Source organism: Dendrobium catenatum, unplaced genomic scaffold (genome assembly GCF_001605985.2).
Source record: "Dendrobium catenatum unplaced genomic scaffold, ASM160598v2 fragScaff_scaffold_1313, whole genome shotgun sequence".
Lineage (NCBI taxonomy): Eukaryota > Viridiplantae > Streptophyta > Magnoliopsida > Asparagales > Orchidaceae > Dendrobium > Dendrobium catenatum.
In genome coordinates, this window is record NW_021319775.1 from 111,641 (window position 1) to 133,295 (window position 21,655).

General features: G+C 34.4%; 1 protein-coding gene across 1 annotated transcript in view; it reads left to right on the top strand.

The window, feature by feature from the left end:
- Positions 1-4,604: 4,604 nt before the first annotated feature.
- LOC110092661 (probable E3 ubiquitin-protein ligase ARI2) overlaps positions 4,605-21,655 on the top strand; it is a 60,933-nt gene continuing 43,882 nt past the window's right edge. The window contains exons 1-3 of the mRNA XM_020817308.2: positions 4,605-4,928; positions 5,424-5,456; positions 5,591-5,870. Coding sequence (XP_020672967.1) covers positions 4,773-4,928; positions 5,424-5,456; positions 5,591-5,870 — 469 coding nt within the window. The 5' untranslated portion in view covers positions 4,605-4,772. The remainder of the gene's footprint in view (positions 4,929-5,423; positions 5,457-5,590; positions 5,871-21,655) is intronic.

Below are 21,655 nucleotides of genomic sequence, written 5' to 3' on the forward strand. Positions count from 1 at the left end.
CAAACCCCTTTTCATCTAGATCTTATCCATGACTAGCTCTAGCAAAAGACAAAAGGTATTGGCTAAGGGACCACCCAAAAACTCTAGAGAGAACTTTATGTAAAAGGCTAATGAAGAGTCATTCCCTAGATTTGCTTATGCAAAAATCACTCTATCTAGAGTCCTTCTACAAGAGCAAATCAATTTTAAGGTAATGAATCTGTTTGCTTCTACCCAATTTGGCCTCATTTTCACACTTGTCTACTTCTTCAATAAGGATTCTTGCAAACATGTCCTTTAATTCTGATCATTTAGTGATTAGGTCCTATGTGTTCAAAAAGAAAATATAGATCACTAAGACAGACTTAGAAATTTTTCTGAACTTATGGACTGAAGGGATTATAGCCCATACCTTAACTAATGCTTCTAATTTGACTGGTCTGAAATAAATAATGTCCTTAGAGGAATTAGAGTAGTAACTCATGTGCCTAGGGTAGCCTCTCTAAATCAAAATGCCCGAATCATTCAGCATGTTCTTCAAACTTCCATAATTCCTAAAGCTGGTGATATAGTCAACATTACTCATCTTCTTTCTACTGTGACCTATTTGATTATGACCAAGAAACTTATATTGATAATTGATCATATTTATGCATGGACTTTCTGAGATTGGTCATGTCGTCCATAAGAGAAAGAAAAACATTGTCTTAGGACATATTGTTGCATACATTTTGGAGAAGAAGTATGATCTAGTTCATCCAAATCATGATTTAGAGGAGCCTCTCTACTACAATGATGGATCTTTTAGAGCAATTTTCAATAAAGATGAACCACGTGCACAACATGTTAGTAGCGACTCAGATGAGGAACCTGCACATACTTATGAACCAAACTATTAAGATTTGGTTCACATATTTGATCGTCTAGAGACTCATTTGGATCAAAGATTTGATCAAATTGAAACTCGCTTACAACAACATGATGCTCAGTACAATCAGGATATGAGATATATGCGAGAGCAGATACATGATATAAGTTCCAATATGCTTATGATTAGCAGTTCTTTTAATTTCTTCAGTGTTCCACCTCCTCCTCCAGATCAGGGCCCCTCACAGTGATTCATGTACTTCCTTATGATATTCTTTAGTTGATGTGATAGATTGTGATGTATTTTGTTCTAGTTATATGTTAGTTTCAGTTGATGTATCAGCATTTTAGTTTTATGTAGTATTGATATCATATCTCTAATTGTAATATTCTTTATCATGATATCAATATAAGTTATATTGTCTTGCTTTTTATCTTGTTTTGAAATGTGTGTTAGCCTATATGAAAATCTCTTAAATTTTTGATCTTACAAGTGCTATACCTTGAAGTGCAATACAAAATTAAATTCATTAGAAAATCTAATTTTTCTAAATTCAAGTTGTACTTATAATTGATGTAATTAAGAATATCAATCTCATGTCTCTGGTATCAGACTAATTTAAATTTTCATATTATTATTGCAAATTGTGATGTTTTCTTATTTTGTATTTTTATATTCAATATAAATAATATTGTACTTAGAGAAATTTGAAATTTTAGATTATTGATTTTGAAAAGATTGAGAATACACTTGAAAATGTACAAATGTATAAAAATAAAAAAAAATGCACAATGGTTCGCAATTTAAAAAAGAGGCACAAAATAAGCCCACAAGTAAAAAGATGCACAAAAAGTGCCACAAATATTGAAAAGATGCACAAAGCGCCACAAGTGATATTTTGTTCAGATTCTTTCCTTAATCTTTCAATCTTTTAATTCAAATTAATCTTATGCACGATTTTATTTTGTATTGAAATTTGAAATATATAAATTTTATATTCATCCTTTATGCAATGATAATCTTTATCTCAATGTCTAAATTGACTCATGTTTTTGATAAATCTTCTTTACTATCGATGTTATATCTCTTCTTAAATCCTATGAATCATTCTAATTTGCCTAATGATTTGATTTTATTTGCAAATTTATTTCAATCACTTTCAAGGATCAATCATAAAAGGATTAGTATATGACTTCCCACATTTTTGTTCTTTTTCTTCTTCTCTTTTGTTGTTGTCAAAAAAGGAGAAAAATATTTTTTATTCTCGTATTTTGTTTGTTCTCTCGTATTTTGTTTGTTCTCATATTTTATTCATATTTTTGTTTTGTATCGTATGTGTTTGAATTTTTTTTAAAATTAATTAAATAAATAAAAAGAGAGATAACACTGTCGTGCAATGCCTCCTTATTCTCAAATGTTTATCAATTCAGGGGGAGTATAGGAGATTCTTAGAATTTGAAAATTATACAAACAATAATTATTTTGCCATCATAAAAAAGGGGGAGATTGTTAAGAGAGTTGCTATTTGCATGTTTTATGACTTCAAATCAAATTCAGCATGAGATAGTTTGTAAATTGAAGTTTGTATTTTTCATTGTATTGAGTTTGAGAGAGTATGATTGTAATTGAATAGCTGACCACACACACTTGGGGAGATCTTTAAAAAATCATACTGATCGTACGGGACGAACCAAGTTCGTACGGGACGATCAAGTTAGTTATCCCCTCGGAAGAGTAATGGAACAAACATGAAGTGAGAAAATTTTTCTAAGTCCTGATCGTCCAAACAAATTTCCCTATTCGTCCCTCGACGATGCTCTTTGGATTCTCAAAATGAATTGTTCATCTGAACGAAATGGACGGTTCGTCCTAGGACGATCTTATCTGGATTTTGAGATTGAACTGTTCGTCCCGACGAAACTGTTAGTTCGTCCCATGACGATCTTCTCTGGACTCTGAGATTTAACTATTTGTCCAGACGAAATTGCTAGTTCGTCCCTGGACGATCTCCTCTGGATTCTCAGTCTGTACTGTTTGTCTAGACGAAATGGACAATTCGTTCCAGGACGATGTCCTCGGGTTTCAAAGTTTGTACTGTTCGTCCATACGAACATGAACATTCGTCCAAGGACGATGTTCTCTGTTCTTTTGACATATGGGCCGTTTGCAGTTATATTTTATTATGGCTTTAAAATAACTATTTGTACCGGACGTACATAGTTCGTACGGGACGATGATCGTGTACGAAGTCAACTCGTCCCAATGCACATTGGGTTCGTATGCAACTATTTTAACACTATTCGTACAGGACGATATGACGATCGTCCGTGACGATCGACTGTGTACAGACTTGAATGTCAGTAGTTTTTGGATAATTTTTTGTGTTTTTACTATATAAGGTCCACTTAAAACTGTATTGTAATCTTTTTGCATACTGATCTTCATGTTAACTGAAGGGAGAGTGAAGAAGAGAGTGTGAGAGAGTGTTTGATGGAGGATTCTTACTACTGGAGCGTGAAGGATTCACTTGGTACTCAAAGGTAAGAATCTCCACTTGTGATTTGTGATTACTTCACTCTTTTTTATCGTCCTTCTAGATTTCTTGTGAGAAGATATGTCAAGGAGATCTGATTCTCTATCGACACTTGGAGAGTGTGAACACACGAAGGGTTATCTGCCTACACTTAGAGAGTGTGAACAGTCGAAGGGTTCTCTGCCTACACTGGGAGAGTATGAAAGGACGATGGGTTCTCTGCCAACACTTGGAGAGTGTGAAAGGATGAACGGTTCTCTGCCAACACTTGGAGAATGTAAAAGGATGACGGTTCTCTGCCGCACCGGGTAGTGGTGGAAGAGAGTTTTGTAAAGGCTTCTCCGCCTTGCTGTGGGTGCAAAAGGAAATTCACTAGTGGTATTAGTGCAATACTCGGAGGGTTCCTTGGGGAGTGGATGTAGATCGTGTTTGACCGAATCACTATAAATCTTATGTCTTTTTATTTTCTGCTGCTTTTAATTTTAACTTTTAATTTGTGGTTGAAAACCTTTTCTACAAAATTCACTAAAGTTATTCTCGGTTTAAAATTAAAAAAAGATGGAAAAGATTTTTTAATTACCAATTCACCCCTATCTTGATTAGCCGTTGGGACATAATCTCAGGTCTAACAACTTAATTCATATTGAACAAGTTTCAACAGCTGACGTTTTATTTTTGAAATATTCTCAGAATTTTGATTTTATGTTTGCCTTTTTATATGAAGTAACATCAAACTTTGCAATAAACTTGATAATAAAATTAGTATATATATAGAGGCAATGTTAGTGGGCGGTGCACAATAATGACTGCAGTGGTTGACAACATCAGCTAGTGGTCGGTAGTGTCCGTTGGCGATGGTTGGCTGCGACAAATAATGACGTTGATCGGTAGTGGCGAAGGGTGGTTGGCGGGAGGTAGCAATACTGGCCAGAGGTGGTAGCAGTTGGCGGTGTCCAACAATGATTGTAGAGCATGACAGTGGTGGGTGAAAATGATCGTTGATGATACAAATAGTCTATAGCGTGTTAAAAATCATCAAAATCTAATGAATTTTAAAACAACAAAATTATATCAGATGATGCATTTCAAATATACCACAATTTTACATTTTTACCATAAATTTTTTACTTTAAACTAAAAACTAATATTTTAAAAATTACTACACTTAAAATATTTTAATCCAAATAGCCCGGCACACTTTTATCTCCTCAAGTTATATCAAGCTCTCTCGCTCCCTTCCTAAGAAAAAAAAAAGCGAAGATACAAATTTTGATTGACTACCCGTTTTCCGATCCGCTTTCCTACGCCGGAATAGAAATCTGACAATCTTTTAGATCAATTATTCGTCTATCGCTCCCCTAGTCCCCTGCCCGTCCTTCCTCGTCTTTTATCATGGCGGACGATGAGGATTTCCCCTCATCAAGCGATGTGGAGGAGCCGGAGGTCGGTGATTGCTATCTGAGCGATCATGAGGATGACATCGCGGAGAACGTGCTCCAGGACCTCGAGGATGGTCGGCAGGAAGATTGTAACTGGTCCGTCACATCGGTACGAGATTACGCCATCCCCTTTCTTTTCTTCATTCTTTAGCGTTAGGGCTAGGGGTTCTTCATGATTTGTGGTGAGCCAGACCTTTGGAATCCTTCTTCCGGAGGATGCCAGTATCTTTATTAATTTCCTGGAAAATGCTATTTTTCCCCCAGGCAAATTATCAGGTCCACCCTTTCTGGCCATATCCTGTAAGCTTAGAAAATTCTTCCTTTTTTTAAAAAAATTTAGTAAGCAAGCGGCAGTGCTGCTTTCCCTTCATTCAAGAACGGAACAGTGGGGCTTGCCAAAACAATGCTTGTTTTTACTGCGAATTCGTCGTGCTTTTTTGCTATGTTTACCTGATTTCGATCTGTAATCATGGACGAGTATTTTATAGGCAACCTGACTAGAAAAATGATGCATACTCCTCTTGTCATTTGTTTGTTGATGATAGATGAAATTCATGCTTTCCTTAAACTGACAGGGCATCTGTTTTCTACTGATTTCTTGCAGGTTATTACAAAGGAGTCCCTTTTGGCTGCACAGGTTTCTCTATATTTTTCAAATTAGAGCCTCACACACCTTTTATGATGTTTAATGTGGAATTGGACAGAGAAAATTCTGTACTTATTCTCTGATCTGCTACTTTAATTCTGATTGATCGTCTTGTGTACTCACAGAAGGAGGACCTGAGAAAGATAATGGAGCTATTAGCTCTAAGTGAACAGCATGCCCGGACTTTGCTTATTCATTATCGCTGGGATGTGGAGAGGATTTTTGAATTGCTTGAGGAGAAGGGGAAGGATAGGTTATTTTCAGAGGCAGGATTGACTATGAATGAGAATAAAGTCATCGCCTTGTCAAGTTACTCGGACCCATTTACATGTAGTATCTGCTTTGAGGATGTTTCCCCAGTAGCAATTACAGAGATGGATTGCGGACACTGTTATTGCAATAACTGTAATATTTTTTTCCTTTCAAGAATTTATTTTGGTACATCTTGTTGTCAATTAGTTTGTCATTTTCACTGCTTTAGTTTTTCTTTTTCTATGATGTTTATTTGAGTATACCTGGAGGAGCATAAATAGGAAGTTTTTGATCACTGCATGGTTTTTAACTTTTTATTAAGTTAGCTGGTCATCTATTTCAACTTGAAAACTTTAGTTCACACAGGTCAAAGAGAACAGTTGTTCATTTGGTTAGGCTGAAATATTTATGACTTTCTAGGTGATTTTTCTATTTGAAAATAAAAGTAATACCAATCTATTGCCATCACTGTCTCCTACCTACGTGTTGTTATATAGTGTTTGGGAAAGAAAGTTGTAATCTTGGATTTTCTTATTTTATTATTTTTCATTTTCTTGACTATTGTCTCTTATGTCTTGATTTGATGACCTCGCCTTCCCAACCAAGGTCCTATAGTGCACACAATTGCTTCATATTTGCTAATAGGTTCAAGGTTCAAAACTTTGTGTTGTAATGAGGATGATCCGTAGATTGTATTTTTTCTTTTAAAGGAAGAATTAATTGTCTTATTTTTTCCTTGCTGCCCTTAAATTTGGATGTTTCCAAGAGCTCTTTGGTTTATGTGAATGCTAGTTTGATAATTAATTCATTTTATAAGTTTCATATCACATTCAAGAAATTAGTTGCTTTACCACTCTTGGGCAGATGAAATTAGAGAGAGCAGCCTTAGATTGCTTGGTCACATAAAATGTTGGCATTCCGATTATTCTGTTAGGAGAGTTGATGTATTAGATTTGACCTATGTTAAAAATAAGTAGAGGTAGTTCTAAAAAGATTTTGTTAGAAAGTATTAAAAATAACCAATTTTAATTAGATTTAAATGAGAATTTGACTGTTAATAGGACACAATGGAGAAAAAGATTCATATAGCCGACCTTACGTAGTGGGATAAAAGCATGTTATTATTGTTATTAAAGGAACACAAATCTTTAATAATAGTTTTCCTTATTTTAATATGTATTTTGATGGAAGCACCATTATTACACGTGGGAAATAATTTGAAGTCAGTAGAGCTTCTTAGGATATGCTGTTCACAACATCAGTCATTTCCTTCACACATACAATCAAAGTTTAGGCTTCCCTGATGAGTGCTTTCTTAGGGAAATGCTCTAACTCTCAATTCATCAAGCATGCTCAAAGGAAAGAATGGCTTAGCAGAGTTTTCTCTAGAGAACAAAGAATTTTTGGAGGGCCCATTTATTTTGTACCTTGGGGTGTTTATGATAGTTGTGTGGAGGGTAGTATGAGTATTTTTGGATAGATAAAACACTTCATCTCTACGATGTGTTGCATAAAATGCCCTTGATTAAGGGGTATTTTTGTCATATGGAGGGTTGAGTATCAATACATGTTGTCTTCCTAATTGTAGATGCGCCATCATGCCTTGACTATTTATGTCGGATGGATGGACTCTTTAGGATTTGAGATTTATGTTGTTAGATGTCTGTATTGTGTTGTTGGATGACTTTGATGTCCATTTTGGAGATGATATGAGTTGGGCTTTTAGATTCTAGTTGAGGAATCAAGTTTAATGTTGAGTCCCTTCGACTTGTTATGCCTGATTTGAAAAAGGCAACCGCAAATCTTAATGTGATATGATATAATAACAACAACATCAAGCCTTTATCCCACTATGTGGGGTCGGCTACATGAATACTTTTTCTCCATTGTGTCATGTTAAGAGTTAAATTCTCATTTAAATCTTATTAAGGTCATTTCTAACATTTTCTAACAAAGTCTTTTTAGGTCTATCTCTACCTTTCTTAAAATAAGTCAAATATAATATATCTACTTTCCTAACCAGGTCATCGGAAGGCCACCGTTTTATGTGACTAAGCCATCTATGATGACTCTCTCTAATCTTATCTTTCACTGGAGCTACTCAAACCTTTTCATGTATATGCTCATTATGTATCCTACCTTTAAAAGTAAAGCCACTCATCCACCTGAGCATCCTCATCTTTGCACCACTTAACTTAATATTATGTTTCTCTTTTAATGACCAACATTCTGCACTATAAAGCATTGTAGGTCTAACCACCATCTTACAGAATTTTTCCTTCAAATTTGTGGGGGACTTTTCTTTCACACAACTAGCCCGATGCATTCCTCCACTTCAACCATCTAACTTGGATTCTACTAATAATATCCCCATCTATTTCACCATCACTCTGAATAGTAGAGATATCGAAAATGTGTACTCTTATTAATGACTTGATCATCCAAAGTTACAATCCCCTCACTAGATCTATTATTACTAAAATTATACTTCATATATTCAATTTTAGATCTACTTAAACAATAGCCTTTAGACTCTAAGGTTGACCTCCATAATTTAAGTTTACCTTCAACTCCCTTTCTAGTCTTATCAACAAGAAGAATATCATCGGCAAAAAGCATACTCCAGGGTAAAACCTCTTGCAAATGTCTAGTGAGAACATCCATGACTAAAACAAAAAGATATGAGCTTAAGGTTGATCCTTAATGTAATAAAACTGAAATAGAAAAATACTTGGTCAAACCTCCTTGTGTTTGAACAAAAGTAATAGCTTATACATATATATCCTTAATGACTTGAATATATGCATTAATAACTCCTTTTTTATAGAACTTTCCATAGCACTTCTCTTGGAACTTTATGATATGCTTTCTCTAAATCAATAAATATCATATGTAGATAATTCTTGTTCTCTCTATACTTCTCCATCAAACTTCCCAATAAATGTATAACTTCCATGGTAGACCTACTTAGCATGAATCCAAATTAATTTTGAGAAACATTAGTATCACACTTCAACTTATGCTCAATAACTCTCTCCCATAGTTTTAAAGTATGACACATTAACTTAATTCTTCTATAATTTGCACAATCTGTGCGTCACCTTTATTCTTAAAAATAGGAATCAATACACTCATTCTCGACACATCTGACATATTTTTAGTCTTCAAAATAATATTAAGAAGTTTAGCAAGCTAAGAATTTCTTTCATCTCCTAAGCATTTCCACACTTCTATTGGAATATCACCAGGTCCAACTGCTTTACCACACTTCATGTTCTTTAAAACCTCTCTAACTTCGGTTTTACTAATACATCGATAACAATAAAAAATCTTTATTTTAATTAAAAATGCTATGGTCACTAAAGTCAATCACATTCTCATAATCTTCATTTAAAAGTTTAGAAAAATATTTCATCCACTCTTATTGAATATCCTCTTCTAATAAAAATACTTTTTGATCTTCATCCTTAATATACTTCACTTGAACTAAATCCTTATTACTTTTATATCTTTGTTTGGCTAACTTATACATGTATCTTTCGCCCTCCTTAGTATATAATATTTTTTATAAATAATTTAAAGTTAAAATCTTTCCATCACTTATTGCTTTCTTAGACTCCTTACGGGCCTCTTTATATCTTTTTCAATTATCAAAATTTTTATATTTAAATTAATTTTATAATAAATCTTCTTATTTTTTAATCGTTTTTTTGCATATTTTGATTTTAGCATTAACTTTTGTTACTACTAGGGGCTTTTCCCTTTGATACTCCATGCACATCTTTTTACAACATTCTTAATATCACTAGCTACCTTTTCACACATAACATTAGCTTCCTCATGCAAAGATAAAATCTTAAGATGTAGTATCTTACTCTAAAATATTTTTATTAATATTCTCTAAAAGCCTACATCTAAACCTAGAACAACATTTTATTTTATTTTTATTTTCTTCTCCATGTTAAAGTGCAAAAATAATGAGTAATGTTGAGTACATATACTTTCACTCGGAATAACTTGTTAATATTTGAAATCTAAATGATATATTTTTCTTATAAGAAAATAATAAATCTGAATTTTATTATTTCCATTTTTACAAGTGATGAGATGCGCATTGCTTTTCTTAAATAAGGTATTATCAATTACAAAATCATAAGCTAAAGAAAATCTAATATGGTCTTACCACAGTAACCATTACCATAGTAACCACATTTATTAGTCACTCCAAACCTATAACCATCATAAATGCTTTTAAAATCTACCTTTCTACCAACATGTTCATTTAAATCTTCTCCAATAAATTTTCTTTTTTTCAAAAGGTATTTTTTGTATTAATTCTTCTAAGTTATTTCAAAATTTTAATTTTGAACTCATATCCAAACATACTTGAGGAGTATATGCACTTGTAATATTAATAATCGTAGCATTAATAACAATCTTTAAAGTTATAATTATGTCACAAATTCATTAATTTTTACAGCATTATTCTTTGAACTCTTTGGCCGACCCCACGTAGTGGGATAAAGGCTTGAGGTTGTTGTTGTTGTTGGTTGTTGTATTCTTTGAACTCTTTTGTATAATCACACCTATATCATCTCTAGTATGACTCTTACCAGAATACCATAGTTTAAATCATAAACTATCAATGTCCTTAGCATTCTCTCCAACCCATTTGGTTTCGTGAATGCATATAATATTTATTTTCCCATGAATCATAATATCTATTTAATTCCATTAATTTGTCTATAAGGGAACCTATATTTCAAGTTTCTATCTTAATTTTAGTTTCATGGACTAGCTTCTTTGCCCGTATTCGTCCATGATGTCAGAATCCTTGCCTATTTAACACTGCATCCGGGCGCTGGTGCAGTAGCCCTTGACACTTGTCGCTTATTTAGGTCTTATAGTGTGCCGCTTACAGGGAACGACCTATGTATTAAAAGATTCATTTCATGATTATTCGACAAGTTTTACACTGGCTGTCAATTACCTAAAGCAACCATTCACTTTTCTCATCCAGGGCTTGGGTCTTTTATGGGAACTAACAAGTTTAAAAGCCCAATGGAGAACACAAAAGAAAGTAGAACACAACTCGTTCCAAAACCTTAGTAAGCAAAGCACTAAATAACATTAAACAAACTGAAATTGTTTTATAAGAAAACAGAAAATCAAAAGAAATTACCGTCAGAACAACCATCTAGTGGTCACCTCATATGAAACGATATATTAGGTAAATAGAATGCTCAAGGACATGCAAACCAGTGGTCCACCACAGCTACTTTGATTCAATCCAATGTCTGCCACAACTTCTCTGGCAAATCCCAACAAAACTTACCAACCAACACCACTCAGAATTTTAGAAGAAGGATACAATGGGGTGGAAACTTGTGTAGAGAAGAAAGGGTTAGAAGACTTGGAAGAAGAAACAAGAAGAGAAGAAGTAGCTCTCAAGCTAGAGAAGAAACCCTCAGGTGTTTACTTTGTTTTCACTTGCCAAAAAACTCCCTACAATAGCCCAAAACTCCCTTATAAATAGGAAAGAAAAGGAGACCATCAACCATCAACAGCCGCCCCCTACATCCAATCAAAAAGGGAATAAAAAGGCAACAATAAGGCACGTTTGAACACCCATTCGAACAACCATAACAAGGGGAGCCGGGAAAGCCAGGGAGCAGGAACTGAACATCCATAACAAGGGGAATCGTGAAAGCCATGTAGCAGGAACCGATCAGCCAAAGGAAAGGAGAACCGGGAAAGCTAGGGAACAAGAACCGAACAACCAAAGGCAAGGTGAACTGGGAAAGCCAGGGAGAAGGAACCGAACAGCCAAAAGGCCAAGCACCAGCTCAGCAGCCCCCAACAAAGCCAAGTCAACCCAAACACAAGCACCCAAAGAAGCTAGCATACCAAAGGGAAACATGTCCAAAAAGCATCTAAACCACACATGATCATCGATTGCCCTCCATCATTGGGTAAACAAAAAAAATAAAAAATAAAAAATAAAAAAAATTACAATAACATAAAAAAATAAAATCATGATAATTTGAATGCATCTATTCTCCCAGGTGGGAGAATCTCATCTCCTGATGAGAATACTTCACTAATGCGTTGATAGATATTGGGACGATGAGATTGAAGTTCCACGGCTTAAATCCAAGTACAATCAGTTAATGGATGCCCACTCCATTTTACCAAGAACCGCTTATGCACTCCATGCCTGGTTTGGGTAGTCCTGATGTCCAGAACATCTTCAATATAATCATCTTTGGCCTGAATTAGACTGATAACTGGTAAGGTCTCTAAATCCATAGAATCAGCTGAATTTCCATCATATAAAGTAAGGCCAGCGACATTAAATACATGTGAAGTTCCAACAAAAAGTGGAAGATCCAGTAAGCATTTGTTCATAGTTTTCGAAGTATTTGAAAAGGCCCAACTTTTCTCCGGCTTAACTTGCCAAAAGTTCTAATAGGAAAGCGCTGTCGTTGAAAATAAGCCATAATTAGATTACCCTCTTGAAAATAACACTTTCTCTGGTGTTTTCAACAACAGTTTTGTATTTATTATTTTCCATTCAGAGTTTTTCAAGGACTTGATGTTGGATCGATTTAATTTGATCAACAATTTCTATAACTTCAGCACTGATCTTATTAGGCATGAGTAAACAAGTTAGGTCTAAAATATGAGAAATATGTTAGCCATAAATGATTTCAAAAGGGGTTTCTCCAGTAGATCAATTAATAGAATTATTGTAAGCAAATTCGGCTTGGGGTAAAATCAAATCCCACTGAGAAGGTTTCTCACCAGCAAGACATCTAAGCAAGTTTCCTAAACTTATGTTTACAACTTCAGTTTACCCATCTGTTTGTGGGTGATATGCACTACTGAATTGAAGAGTAGTTCTTAACTTTGACCAAAGTGTTCTCCAAAAATGGCTTAAAAAATCTAGTATTCTTATTTGAGGTGAAAGTCCTGGGTATGCCATGGAGTCTCACAATTTCTTTAAAAAATAGATCAGCAACATGTGAAGCATTAATGGTTTTTTTTACAAGGAATGAAATGTGCCATTTTGCTAAATCGATCAACAACAACAAACACAAAGTCAAATTTTCGAGCCGTAACTGGAAGTCCTAAAATGAAGTCCATGGAGATATCCTCCCAAGGTTTATTCGGAATTGGAAGAGAAGTATATAAGCCAGTGTTTTGAGTTTTTCCTTTGAAAGATTGACATATTTTGCATTGTTTTACAAATTTGATGATTTGTTTTTTCATGCGGGGCCAAAAATATTTTTCTTCAACTAAAGCAATAGTTTTTTCTTGGCCAAAATGTCCCCCTAATCCTCCACTATGAAGTTGTTCTCTTAGTGAGCTTTGAGTGATACAAAGTTTAGTTCCTTTAAATAAAAATCCCTGTTGAATGATAAATTGAGCAGAATGATCAGTTCCCGAAGTGTGACATGATTCCCAAATATCTTTAAAATCTGAATCAGTGGCATAATTTTATTTTAAGGAATCTAATGAAGTTATGTTTGGGTAAAGGGTTACCAAAAGATGAGCTCGTCTACTTAAAGCATCAACAACCTTATTCACTACTTCAGTCTTATGTTTTAAATAAAAAAGTATTTTTTGCAGGAAAGATGTCCACTTGGCATGTCTTTTACTTAGGTTCGTTTGAGATCCTAAAAATCATAGTGCCTGGTGATCATTGTTTAAAACAAATTGCCTTTGAATAAGGTAACATCTCCAAAATTTCAGGGCCTGGACAATTGCATAAAATTCCATATCATATGTTGAATATCGAGATTGAGAATCATTTAATTTTTCGCTATAGTAAGGAATGGGTCGACCTTCTTGACTAAGAACAGCTCCTATGCCAATATGGGATGCATCGCAGTCCACCTCAAAGATTTTATCAAAGTCTGGTAAGCTAAGAATGAGAGCTTGACTCATTTTTGTTTTTATCAATTGAAAGGCTTGTTCAGCTTCAGGTGTCTATTTAAAAATTTTCTTTTTAAGATAGTCAATGATGGGTGCAATTAAAGTACTGAAGTTTTTCATGAACCTACGATAAAAGGATGCTAAACCATGAAATCCTCTAACTTCACCGATTTTCTTCGGGTAGGCCAGCTTTGAATAGCTTCAATTTTGATAGGATCTACCTTAATACCATCAACAGAGACAATATATCCAAAAAAAGTTAAGCTTTGTGTCATGAAAGAACACTTTTTAAGTTGACGTACAAATTTTGCTCTCTTAAGATTTGTAGGACTCATTCCATATGTACAAGATGTTCATTAGGGTGTTTACTGTAAATCAGGATGTCGTCAAAATAGATTACCACGAATTTTATAATGAAAGTTCGTAAGATACGATTCATAGTCCTCATAAACGTGCTAGGGGCATTTGATAATCCGAAAGGCATGACTAACCATTCATAAAATCCTTCTTTTGTTTTGAAAGCTGTCTTCCACTCATCACCAGGTCAAATTCTTATTTGGTGATATCTACTTCGCAAATCAATTTTGGAAAAGACTTTTGCACCACTAAGCATATCTAGCATGTCATCCAACCTGGGAAAAGAACCTATATTTGATAGTCATCTTATTTATGGATCTACTGTCTACACACATTTGCCAGGTTTCGTCTTTTTTGGGTGTAAGCAAGGTTGGGACAACACATGGACTCTTTCCTTAATCAAACCTTTATCCAGAAGTTCAATCACTTGTTTATGTAATTCATCGTGTTCAGTAGGACCCATCCAATAGTGAGGGAGATTGGGTAAAGTTGCTCCATGAATTAGGTTGATATGGTGTTGAATATCTCTCATGAGTGGCAAAGATTTTGGTAACTCATCAGGGGTTATATCATAATATTCTTCAATCAAAGGTTGTTTTGCCATAGGAATTTCAAAAGTTTGTTCAGATTCTTTTCCTAACACCAAATAGACTATCTCATAATTCTTTAGATCATTTGTGTTTAGAAGTAATTCAGGAGTGGTTGCTTTTGATGTCGATTGGGTACTTTTGGCAGGAGGGTCATGAATATTTTTCTGGTGGTACAAGGTGAATTCTTTGTTGTTTTGAGTGAAAGAGTAAGTATTTTTTTCCCCTTTGTGAATTGTTTTGTGATCAAACTTCCAGGGATGACCAAGTAAAATATGACATACTTCGAGGGGCATTATGTCACACACCACTTGGTTTTTATAGGATTTTCCAATTGAAAGATTAACAGTGCATTGTTGTGTGACAGGGACCTTTCCTCCTTTAAACCAGATTATCTTGTAGGGTTTAGCAAGTGGTTTGGATTTTAGCTTAAGCTTGTCTACCATCAGTTGAGATACAATGTTTCCTGAGCTACCACTATCAATCACAAGGGTACAGAGTTTACCTTCAACAGTGCAAGTGGTTCGAAAGATATTTCGCCTAAGCCATTTGTCCCTAGTGTCAACTTTAGTTGCTAAGACCCTTTGAATAACCAAAAATTGGTCCCCTTGGTCTCCTTAAACATCAATTCGTTCTAATTCAATCTCATTTTCTAGTTCAGATTCAACTTCCTCTTGCTCATTTTCTAAGTCATTCTCTTTCTCTATATAATTGGTCCTAGGAGGGTTATTCTTCCTCCAAGCTGCCGAAAGGTGGCCATATAAGCCACATTTGTAACATTGTCCTATTGGTTTTGGTCCTATCACCCCCTTTCCTTTATCAACGGTTTGAGTTTCATTAGGTTTTATTCGCAAGTTAGGATTTGAAGAAGATGCGCCAAAAGAGGTTTGTGTAGACTTGATTTTGATCCCACTAGATTATCGAAGCTTAGTTTATTCAATTGTCTTATTAGTGCCTCTTTGATGTTGCTTTTCAATCTTTAGCGCCATTCGATAAGCTTCATCTAGTTTAATAACATGATGTAAGTTCAATTTATCTTGAATAGACCATTTTAATCTGTTGATATATCGAGTTATGGTTCGTTCTTCAGATTCATTCAAATCATTGCTTGATTGAAGTTTGTAAAAATTTTTAGTGTATTCTTCTACGGATTGGTTTCCTTGGTGAATTTTATTAAAATCTTGAAACAGAGTTCAAGAATGGTTAGAAAGCAAGAATTTTTCCCGCATTTTTTTCTTTAATTCTTTCCCAAGTTTAAATTTTTTCTTTTCCTCTCCTTACCGTATTGTTTTGAAGATTTTTTCACCACGTTAAAGCATGACCCGTCAATTTTAAGCTAGCAAACCTAATTTTTCTGTTTTCTGGAATTTCTTTCCATTCAAAAAATTGGTCCATTTTTTCTATCCATTCATGGAATTGTTCCGGATGTAGCTTACCTTCAAATTCTCTTACATCAATTTTAATTCCATAATCCCATTGTCTGTTTTGCCTATTTTGGTTTCTAGGAATTTCATCTTCACTTTCAGAATTTTGAGCATTGTTCACATTTAAGTTAGCCAAAGTATTAGCCATATCGTTCAATTGTTGTTGTAAGTTAGCTAATTTTTGTATCATTTGTTGCCAATCCCCTTGATTGTTTGGATTATTCATTTTATTTTTTAAAAGGGAAGACTCACACACTAACCATGGCTCTGATACCAAGTTGATGGGAACTAACAAGTTTAAAAGCCCAATGGAGAACACAAAAGAAAGTAGAACACAACTCGATCCAAAACCTTAGTGATGATAGCCGTGTTAAAGGTAAATTTCAACCTAAGAGGTTAATTATCAACATTTAAAATTCAATATCTACAAAAAAGTAAATATTTAAAATGAAATTAATCACCCAGAATTTAAAGCAAAATTTATATACTCTTTGCTATCTTTTGGCGAGGGTAACAAATTCAAGAATAATTTTAGCTCACAAGAGCTAATGTCTAATCAAGAATACACTAAAATTTATTCTCAAATAATCCACCACTAGTAAAGGCGTGACATGTATCCTTTAACCTTTATTTTGGCCACAAAACGACTCCACATGATTGGTGGTTTGACTCAAATGTCTCCATAGACAAATGATTATGATTAGGTATGATCGGGTGATTTTGCCACAAACATGCATCACTATATTACATTCTCGACCATAGCTTGAATACGTTTCAGTGGCTAACACCCATTAATGAATCATAGGGTATATTTAATAGGGTACAAAGCCCTTTGTTGGCTTAGGTTGACTTAGAATTTATCCATTAGACAAATATTTACCCTAAATTTATAAGGTATTACTGGATAAAGCAACCCATGGTTGTTGACTAGAGACTACAATCCGGGACTATGGAACTATAATATCTTGATAAGGTTCGTCATCATTTTCTGACCATCCGCTTTAAGTGAAAGGTAATAAAATTCTAGTCTTGAGCATCTAAAACTGCGGTTGCTACTATATGCTAGATATTTAGCATATACCTAACTATTAGTCTTAATCGAAAGTGATCTCCCATCACCGGAAGAGATAATTAACCATGGGGCTTGTGTATATGGGAAGCCTAAACTTAGATCTTAAAGTCTTTGCATTATGTCGGTGAAATCTTTTGGTAATGTTTTATCTGTAACCAATTTGCTTTTCTGAAAGTTTGACCCGAAACATAATCCATTCAAACTCTTCCCGAATACACGAGGAGGTCAGGCAAGAAATTTTTGGAACCCAAAAAATTGATTGAAGACCATTCCTCCAAACTGTTGTTAGAGTTGTACCAGATAATTGGATCCCTATTACGTCACAACGTAGGAGCATATGATGATTGATCTGATGCTTTTGGGGTTACTGTGTGACTGTAGATAGAGAAAAATTCACCTTGGGACTATTGAGTAGGTTCAGAGAGGTAGATTCCCAAAGGTGATACTTTATTGATAAGTAAACTATTTTGTAAGTTGCTTCCATGGGCAAGGAATTACATTTTCTGCGTTCCATATTCCAGGGAGGATCTTGTCTTTTCAATCTTTAAGTTTGTATGTTCCAGGATTGATGACCGCAATAATGACTTAGGGACCTTCCCATGATGGAAAGAGCTAGTTTCTACGTGGACCTTTTCCTTCTGCTTCTGAAGTGCGAAGAGCCACATCCCTAGCAAAGGCAGTAGTGGTTTTACCCTTTGATTATACTCGCAAGAAAATCATTGTTGATAAGTCCCTGCCTTGAGTGTGGTCGTCTCTTGTCTCTTGGAGTAGATCTGGATTCTTTGCAGTTTCTCATCATTATTGGAGGCTTTGAAGTGATTTTGACTGTAGCCGAGTATCCTAATGTCAATTCGGATGATAGCTTCATTGCTAAAGCACTAATTAAAGGATGTTCTCCCGTTGTAGTTGATATCATGCTGTATTATGCCCAAAAATCAAGATAATGCTCTTTAACCCATTGCCCCCGAACTTTTCCAAACTTGTTTGAGCGTTCTCAAAATTATGCAACCTGTAACTTTATTTGTCTACTGTCAAAGGACTTGCTGTCACCGTGTGTAATAGTTGTTGACATGATCCACTTTGTGGGGGCTAAGTCACATCTGTGATGACATGGTAGTTCTAAACATTGCTTCATATCTTGATGGTGTTGTGGTTGAGGGAAGTTGTTGACCAACATCTCATTGATGTATACTTCCTTAGATCACTTGATTAGATCTTTTAAAATCTTATTCATGAGATTTGGTATGTTGACTTTGCATTCTTGAATCTGAAGGGCATCATTTTATAGCAATGTTGTATTTTGTTGTATGAAAGAGTTAACTTCCTTGTTTACATGGTTCATTTGAATTTGATTTTATCCGAAGTTTCCATGAAGCTGACTGGCCATTTGCTGGCTATGCCCTAAAAATGGCATTTATCTATTGATCAATGCATGGGATAAATAAATTGTTATTTAGACATTTTATTTGGGATTAGTATAACCCAATCAGATAGTTTACTCGCTGTTGACCTTTATACTGATAACATTTGCTAACTTAGTGGGGTAGTGTACTTCTTTAATGAATTTTGCCTCTTGAAGCATGCCAAATTCTTTTCAGTTTCTTGAAATTTTTTTTCTTATTTTGTGCAACTAGCTTGAAGACTAGGTCTACATTGAATAGGCAGACGATGATGTTGGGATTGGTGTTAGGAATCTACAAGCAAAATATCTTGGTGGGATTGCAGGAACCTGACAAAGTCTATTATTCTTTTGATGTGAGGAGCTATTTGACTCAAATGATTAGCTTTTGATTTTCTTGGGACAGAGGGACCTAGATAATTTATACGACTGGTGCAGCTTTTAGTGAAGTTTATTCATCTCAAAGATCAAATTTTTTTATGTTTAGGGTTATTGATGGTGACAGTTGTGCTTGTTTGAGATACCATGATTTGGTAGTTTTGAAATTAAGTATGAAAAGATAGATGAATTTATGACTGAATTTTATTCCCATGTTTCATTTTTATGATAAGAGAGTTCTTGAAAAGAAAGGAGTTAATAATGCTTATATTCAAATCATTAAAGATATGTATGCAGAAGCTATTACTTGTGTTCAAACAGAAGGTGGTTTGACCAAGTATTTTCCTATTTCGGTTGGATTACATCAATGATCAGCCTTAAGCCCATATCCTTTTGCTTTAGTCATGGATGTTCTCACTAGACATTTGCAAGAGAATGTACCTTGATGTATGCTTTTTGCTGATGATATTATTCTTGTTGATAAGACTAGAGAGGGGGTTGAAGATAAACTTGAATTATGGAAGTCAACTTTAGAGTCTAAAGGTTTTCGCTTGAGTAGATCTAAAACTGAATATATGAATTATAATTTTAGTAGCAATAGACCTAGTGAGGGGATTGTGATTTTGGGCGATCAAGTCATTTATAAGAGTACACGTTTTAGATATCTTGGATCTATTGTTCATAGTGATGATGGAATAGATGGGGATGTTATCAGCAAAATTCGAGTTGGATGGTTGAAGTGGAGGATGCATCGGGCTTGTTGTGCGATAGAAAAGTTACCCTCAAACTTAAGGGAAAAATTCTATATGATGGTGGTGAGACCTGCAATACTTTTTGGTGCCGAATGTTGGCCATTAAAAGAGAAGCATAATACTAAGTTAAGTGTTACAGAGATGAGGATGCTTAGGTGGATGAGTAGCTTTAGCCTTAGAGATAGGATACGAAATGAGCATATACGTGAAAAGTTTGGAGTAGCTCCAGTGGAAGATAATATTAGAGAGAGTCGCCTTAGATGGTTTGGTCACATTAAACAGAGGCCTTTCAATGACCTGGTTAGGAAAGTTGAGGTATTAGATTTGACTTATGTTATGAAAGGTAGAGGTAGACCAAAAAAATTTTGGTTAGAAAATACTAGAAATGATCTTTCTTTATTAGATTTAAATGAGAATTTGACTTTTAATAGGACACATTGGGGAAAAAGGATTCATGTAGCCGACCCGACGTAGTGGGAGAAATGCTTGATGTTGTTGTTGTTGTTGTTTCATTTCTAAAATAATAAAAACTAAACATAAATAGGTATAAAAGTAACTATCTAGGAATTAAAATATATGAAAACTAAGATTTAATTATCAAATAAAAAATTAGCTCACATTAAAAAATGGAATTTATTATTTATAGATTGATGGATCATCACAGGTAAAAAGGTACTATCAACGACTTATTGGATTGTTGTAGATGAAAAGTTACTGTCCATTGATGATTATCGGGTTGGTGTAAATGGAAATCCATTGTCCATGGATTCATGATTGTTTCAATAAGTAGTCTGTTGATTCCCCTTAAGCACTCTGACACCAATATGAGCAGGGAATTTGATTTTCAAGTGGGGTTAGAGGTGTCAATAAACAATTTGATCCAACAACTTAAACTTGACCTGAAAAAATTGGATTCGGATTGACCTGTTTAATAAATGAGGCTCATTTAATACTTTTTTATTAAAATATTTTTTGTTTGTTGGCACGATTTTCTTATTTTTATTAAATTAACCTTAACTATATAGTTGATATGTTATTAATTTTTTAAATTATAACGAATTATCAAGTTAGGTTCGAGTCATTTAGGTTGTCAACGGGTTTAGTTTGGGTCCATCTTTTGACCAATTTATTAAAGTGGTCGGGTTTAGGTTGATTAGATTTTGGTTGGGTAAATTTGAGGTTGAACTTGAACCCAACCCGTTAATCTGTTTTAACATTTGTATGTGAGGCATAGTTGCAATTGCTATAGATATAAATTAAAGCGGTCTCTCAAATGTCAAATTATATTATGACTCATATTTGACAACCGTGAATTGCATTTGGTGTCTCGTTGAAAGGGGTGAAAATGAGTTGAGCTTCATCGAGTTTGTCATTTGTTCGTGTTCAACTCATTTGAATTTTTTTTTTTTATATTGTCTGATGTTGGAGATTGTTCATGAGTATCATATTTATGTTTGTTTTATTTTAACATCGATGAGCTAGTTTAGATCAAATTAAAAAAAAAAGTAAAACTATTTTTTTGTAAAGAACTTTCATAATAAAACAAATTTGTAAAAAATTCAGAAATTAATCACTCAAAATTTGTATTTATAATGTGTACTTTAAATTCACACGCACATATATTTATATATAATTTTATACAAATAATTAACGGGCCAAACACGATATAACAAAGGTCTGTTCATGCTTATCTCGTTAAAAAAATTAAGCTTAAAATATTTGTTCATATTCAGTTCGCTTAATGATTAAATTGAGCACGAGTTCTACAATAAGCCATGGCATGGTGTGGTGAGATCTCCCCCATATTTCACATTTTGTGTCAATTATACATATTATTGGCGTTAAATGGTGAGCCTCATGACACATGGCGTGGTGCGGTGTATCGTTGGCTCCATTTGCGAAGCGAGGTGTGGGTTCTTAAAATAGTGCATGCTATTTGCGTTATTCACGAGCAATGACGCATGGTGTATGACCCCTATGGCACACACTAATTGATTTGGCCTTGAAATTAATTTTAATATTATGCATATA